The 7,136-nt window shown below is 45.4% G+C and overlaps 1 protein-coding gene across 1 annotated transcript; it reads right to left on the bottom strand.

The window, feature by feature from the left end:
- Positions 1–4,717: 4,717 nt before the first annotated feature.
- Positions 4,718–6,298, bottom strand: LOC103713693 (short-chain dehydrogenase ptmH-like). Its single transcript, XM_008800703.2, has one exon. The coding sequence runs from the start codon at positions 5,558–5,560 to the stop codon at positions 4,718–4,720; it is 843 nt and encodes a 280-aa protein (XP_008798925.1). The 5' UTR covers positions 5,561–6,298.
- Between the last annotated feature and the right edge of the window lie 838 nt (positions 6,299–7,136).

The raw sequence follows: 7,136 nt of genomic DNA, 5'->3' as shown, positions 1-7,136 counted from the left end.
GACGATCAAGTCAGAGGAGATTGGAGGAGGAGGAGAGATGATAATAGCAAGCAAGAGAATGCTCTGGAAGATATTGCTTACCCCCCCTTCTCCCCCCAGCCGCATATATACCTGGCTGGGGGGTCTCTCAGGGGGGTTTGTCATCGTGGGGCGCGATGGAGTGGCCACTGACATGGCCGTTACAGGGCGTCGTGGAGCAGCGCTGGGTACGGCCATGACAGGGCGTAGTGGAGTTTCGCTTTGTACGGCTGATACAGGAGATCGTGGAACAGCATCGGATACAGCCGTTGCAGGGAGTAGTGGAGCAGGAGGCCTCGGCGTGCCTCTGGGAAGCAGCCTGTCGTTATCAAGAGATCTCCGACTCGGGGTCGGAGTGCTGGATCAGGGGGCAGCTGACTCGGGGTCGGGCTGCGTTGCTGAGGATATCCGACTTGGGGTCGGATTGCTAGATTAAGGGGCAGCCGACTCGGGGTCGGGCTGCATTGCTGAGGATATCCGACTTGGGGTCGGATTGCTAGATTAAGGGGCTGCCGACTCAGGGTCGGGCTGCGAAGCCGAAGATGTCCGACTCGGGGCCGACTGCTGGATCGAAGGGCAGCCGTAGTCTTCATGGGCGCGCGTGCCGGTCACATGGAGCATGGCGGCTTAGTTCCCCCGTAACAGGTACGATTGTGCTATTACAGAATATCAGTATAAGAAAAAAATACTACGCACTTTAACCTCGGACAAAACCGACCGCGATGATCTTAGATCAGACCGATGTCGACAACCTCGGTATAAACTCAAGCAGTTACTTCGGCCCCAGCCGAGGAGCCAACCGACCGAGATGAATAGCTCCGTCTTCAACCAAGAAACCAATCAACACGTGCCAACAAAATAGTCTTGACAATCGAATCGTTATGATAGCGACTGGTCGTTGCAACAGCTCTGCATCTGGAGCATGGTCAGTACCGTATGCCACCCATGTCGAGATCGTACTACTAGCTGCCACCTGATTATTGATGCACGCGACTCAGAAAACAACAAAATCAACTCCCCTATAAAGGTCGGTCTGGGGGATCTCAAGTACGCAAAAACACACACACCCTCGAAAGTATCATGATCCTCTCATGCATGTAGCCGACCTCGAGGGCATGCTGAAAAGAACAATGGTTAGTTTCCGAGGTAAGCGACTTAATGAAGATTTATAAGTCATAAGCTTATCCAGATGACCGAGGCGAAGGCCTTGCTGAAGAACTCGACGAAGTTAAGGGAACGTACGACCTCCTTGTTGGCCCGAAGCTGCAAGGCTCGGACCAACTCCCTCGCCACCTCAGGAGACTCCAGAGCCGAGTCGGACTCTTGGTCGACCATTCTATGAAGTAAGTCCCAAAGACGTGGGCCAGAACTAAGGGGCCCTCTTCGGCTGGAGCGGACGGGCTTGGACCAGACTGAGCCGACACATGGGCCTTAGGGGATGATCAGCGTGGAGGCGTGGTGGCGGTGAAGGGTTATATGAAGACAAGCCCCTTAAGAGGGGCTGACTTAATCAGCTTTACAAACTTGACCTTGGGGTTGAGCTCCATAGTCTCTCCCCGAGGTACGAGCACCTTGAGGGAGACTTCAAAAATCGAAGCCTCGGTGGCAGCCTCGGTGGCAACCTCGGTGGTAGCTTCGGTTTCAAGGGCGAGAAGGACTCCCCCCTCAACCTTTTCCTCTGGAGGGTCTTGTCCTCGGCAACCACAGCCAACCTCTTCTTCATTTTTCTCCTCGGACGGATCAATGTGAGATCGGTCTTCATGGCAGCGAGAGCTGCAAAATCGAAGACAAGGTTAGAAGAGAATGTAATGAGATAGAAAGATAGAAAAAGTTCAAAAGAAGCTTACCTTGAGGGTCAGCTGGGCTCAGACTAGCGTTGATCTGCACCTCCTCAGACAACAACTCCTGCAGGGTAGGAATCTTAGATCAAGATTGTAGAAGCTCATCCAAGGTCCCTCGATTATCACCAGACAACCTCGGGGCCGATTCAAGTCTCTCCGAAGTGTCTTACATATGGTCTTAAACCCCCATGGTTGCTCAGAGGAAATAAAGAAAAGTCTCCCTTTTTCCATCCGTGGATGGATCGAGTACCTTAGAGTCTTTCCAAGGAGAAAAATACCACTAGTTGTTGTCCTGAGGATGCCTCTTCAAAGTGAAGCATCCTTGAAAGATAGAAATCGAGGATCGAATATTCCAAAAAAAGCAAAGAGAAAGAAAGCCAACTAGAACCCGCCAGGAGTTCAGGACCAATTGGGTCGGGATGAGGCTGTAATACCTCATCAGCTAGACAAAAAAGGGGTAGAGAGAGAGTTTCAACATGGCCCTCAGAGTCTCCTCATATAGGCCGAGCCAAGAAGGATGAGGGTTGGTCACCCGATCATTGGGACCGGCGAGCTCAAAGGTGAACTCGGAGAGGGGGGGTATGAAATGCTGAGCTCGAATGAGGTTCATTTTTTCTTTGGTAAGAATGGATATCTCATAATTCGGACTTGACCGGACCTCGGGCTCAGCCTCACCCAGAGGCGATGGCTGCTGAACCCGAGAAGAGTAGTTGGACGACCAACTCTCCTTCGGGGTGTTAACCTTGGATCCACTCATGGTAGAAATCATAGAGAAACAAAGAAACAAAAGAGGAAAGCAAAGAAAGGGACAAAGACAAGGGGGAACAAGAAAAGGGGGCCGAGTAGCAAGGGAACAGGTACCCACCGAAAATGGAGGAGCATAGAGGATGTCGGTGCTGGAGAAATGGAGATTAGTTGAAGCACCACCCAAAAGCCTAGACACTTGAGCACTTCGGCAAAGGAGCAAATGAAGCAAGAAGTATAAATTGTAAGAGGGGACCACCTTTATATAGAGGGGTACGGTGCGGGCGATTTACTAGGATCATTGCATTAATGATGCCTCAAAATAGCCCTGCATTAATGGTGCACAGGACAGTCCGTATTTGGGGACACTTCAAGAATACCAAGCGATACATTTATTACTCCCTAACAAGAGCCGTATCCTCAATTGAGGTGACGACTTGACTTCCATCGCCGAAACTAGAATATAACTCAGCCTCAAAAGTAGGGGGCAAGTGAAAGGAAAAAAATTAGACACTTCGATCTTGGACCACACCAACCTCGGTATAAACCGAGACAGACAACTTCGACCCCAATCGAGGAGCAAACCGACTGAGGTGAGCAGCTTCGCCTCCAACCAAGGAATCGATCAACACGTGCCGACAAGGACTGACAGTCCTGGCAATCGACCGTCGTGACAACGACTGGCGATTTCAAAAGCTCTACATCCAATGCGCGGTCAGTACCGTACGCCGCCCATGCGAAGGTCGTACTACTGGCCTCTACCTGACCATTGGTGCACGCCAACCCAAGTAACGACAAAACTAATTTTCCTATATAAAGGGGCAGTTTGAGGGGCCTCAAATACGCAAGAGCACGCATTATGCGATATCATAACCACACTTTACTGAAATTTTCTCCCTTCTATATTGTTGTCTCCGTATTCTTAGGCATTGGAGAATCTCCCGCCGAAAACTCTCTTGCAAGAGAACTTGCTGCAGGCCGACCTCAGAGGAAACCAGTGCCTGATACCTCAACCAACCTGCTCAACTCATCTCTAGCCAATCTCAAGGTCATCCAAGCTACACTCCGACCTCGGTCTAGATTTTACGGCAACACCGCCCATGATATCATGAAATCAAAATTTTGTATAAAAATCCATATCATATAAAATAAACAAAAAATCAAAAATTGTCATCCATTAAATAATTAAATAAATACTGATCTAGATTTAAGTTTGTACCGGCAAGTTTAGAGATTTACGGTATTTCTTTTTACATAAACATGATATGGGGCTCACAATAGATGAAATTTCATAAGAGCAATGAAAAATATAGTTATATAAAAAAAGTCAAATATTGCATGAACGGGTTTGATTAGCATTTAATTTCCACCAGCTTTTAGCTTTGTTGATTATTGCTAGAGCAGGGGGATCATGCAAAAGTTGGTCATAGAATAGCATGAGATGTTTTTAGCTTCCGTTCATTCTTGTAAATTTTTAAGTTAACTATTGTTTTATAAAAATTATTTGTTTGTCTCAACTCTTTTAACAAATCCTTCTACCTAGAAAACATTGATTGATGCAAAATTAGATCTACAACAAATTATTTCTTTGATACATATACTAAAATATCCCTTCAAAATGTGTGACTTATCATGAAGGAGAGAAACGAAAGATCTACGTCAACAAAGGGTGAAAAATCGTTGATTAGTTTATAAAAATTTAAACATTGAAAAAAAATTAACAAAATATATATTTCCAAATATCCAACATGTATCACTTTCGAATTTGCATATATGCATCAAGCATACTAAGTGCTATCATAAATTAATTCTACGACACGTCGCAAGCTCAACATCAAATCTAATTATCGTAACTTCAATCCAACTGAACCCTATTTCATATCGAGCCAACCATACCAACAAATTGCATTTAACCTATTTCTTAAGTAATATAGTGATACATGCATCATCACCAAGATTTAAATCATAGATCTTCTCCAATAAAACTTTGGTGTCAACCGATTGAGCTAACATCTGAGCCAAATTCATTCAGCATACTAAGATGATCAACCATTCAGGATCAGTCAAACGAGTCAAAACTCGTCCCTTCCTAACCAACACCAATTAGCCGCCCCTCACAACTTCTTATCCAACCCAAACCTTTTCGCAAAGAACCAGTCTCGGACCCAAGCCGGCGACCAAGCCAGCACCGCAAACAGGCCCGTCATGTGGCCGAACGCGATCTCCCTCGGCGGCCTCGGGCTCAGCACTTTCCGCGCCACGTGCCGCGCGAAGATTCCCGCATCCGTCGCCTTCGTCCCCTGCGACGCCCTTGCCCTCTCTGCGATCGCGGCCTCGAAGCCCTTGTAAAGCCTCCACTCCTGCCTCCCGAGCCGCTCCTCGTTCGCCCGGCCCAGGTTGGACCGGACCGAACCGGGACGCACCTTTACGACATGAACCCCGAACGGTCGGAGCTCAACCCGGAGCGCGTCGGACACCGCGTGGACCGCGGCCTTGGACGCGCAGTACGAACCGGCCCACGGGGTCGGGACCGAACCGACCACGCTCCCCATGTTAACGATCCGGCCGGACCGGCGGGAGGACATGTGAGGGGCCACGGCCTGGACCATACGTAGCTGGCCTAACGTGTTCACCTCCCATGCACGTCTAATGGCGTCCAGGTTGAGCTCGGCCAACGGCCCCGTGCCGCCGACGCCGGCGTTGTTGACGAGGACGTCGATGCGGCCGCACGCCGATAGAATTTTGGATGTCGCATGGGCGGCGCTTTGGTCGGAGGTGACGTCGAGCTCGAGGGGTTCGATGGAGTCGGATTGGAGGTCGGCGAGCTCGGAGAGGCGGCCGGGGAGGTCAGAGGCGAAGACGTAGCAGCCATGGTCGGCGAAGGCCTTGCAGTATTCGTAGCCGATGCCGCCCTTGGCGCAGCCGGTGATCAGGACTACCTTCTTGTTGTCATCCATCCTTGGTAGGTCGAAGGAGCATTCAGAGTGTTGGTGAATTTATATGGAAGGGTGAACATAGAAGTCAGTGGGAGATCCGCCAAGTTATAAATACTATTGTAATCTTAGGTTCATAATTTACGGGATGATGCTGAGAATATGCGCGAGGAGATGCTGAAATTTCTTGTCACAGATATGCTAACCGGCCGGCTAGGGTCTTGTTTGCTTCCTTTGCGTTAGGTATCATGGAGTTGGGCAAAAATATTTGCTTCGAGTGTGTCACCTAATCCTACTTGTTGCGACCATCTGCCATGTCTTATGTAGCATCGGATCGTCTACTGACCTTGCTTATATAATATCAACGAATTTCTCCAAAGTTCACCATCTTACTGAACCTCATATCGGTCCCACTCTATTATAAAGTTGGTACGTCTGTTATACTATCTAGCTCAGTGTATCGAGTGTTGAAACACTACACATACTATGTAAATGTTCAGTACTGATACGACGTAGCAGATATTGGATATCTCTGTCTCTCTCTCAGCATACACGCAAGCACAAGCGCCCCATGATAAATTTATATATGAAGGCATGATTCTTCTTGTTCTCAGATCAGTAGAAGCAGCAGTATAACTTATGTGGAATATTGGACACTCAAATCACTTGAATTCCAATGAGTCAACCAGCAATTCAACATGAACACACATTTTTTCAGCAAAAAGTAAATGCTAGAAATCCAAACATATATAATATCAACGTACACAGAGATTACAGACTAAAACTTCTCGGCTAAACAATTACCTATAATCGTCGTTGGCAGAAATGAAAAGTTACACAAGGCAAAGATGATAAAACAAAACATAAAAGGGGAAGGAGAGAGAACAAACAACACTCCAAAGTCGAATAAGAAGTACTCATTAATCTATATCTCTCCTCAAGGTGGGGGACCTCATGTTGTATGTGAAGTGAGCAAATTATTAGAATGTGCCCTACCTGCGCCATTTCTTAATTGAATATTAATGTTTTGATAAATCCAATATTAATGGTACTTAATGGTAGTTATTATCCTTTAAAAAAGTGAATAATAGGCAATAGCAACTTAACAAAATCGTGGTTGACATGGTAATAATATTTCTTTGGATTCGCAATTATAAGTATTTGTAACAGATATTAAATTTTTGATATGGTACGTTTGTCAAATGACAGTCACTACTTTTATTATTACATAACAATGGCTATATATATATATATATGTATATATATATATATATGTATATATATATATATATGTATATATATATATATATGTATATATATATATATATGTATATATATATATATATGTATATATATATATATATGTATATATATATATATATGTATATATATATATATATGTATATATATATATATATGTATATATATATATATATGTATATATATATATATATGTATATATATATATATGTATATATATATATATATATATGTATGTATGTATGTATGTATGACATTAACATAATAGGGAGCTTTGAGACCGTAACAGTACAGTGGCCAATGACTTGTATAACGGCCATTGCCTTGGAGCATCCTTCTG

This window comes from Phoenix dactylifera, chromosome 1 (assembly GCF_051530095.1).
Source record: "Phoenix dactylifera cultivar Ajwa chromosome 1, Ajwa_hap1_PhDact_Kaust_v1.1, whole genome shotgun sequence".
Lineage (NCBI taxonomy): Eukaryota > Viridiplantae > Streptophyta > Magnoliopsida > Arecales > Arecaceae > Phoenix > Phoenix dactylifera.
This window is presented reverse-complemented; position numbering and strand designations above follow the sequence as displayed.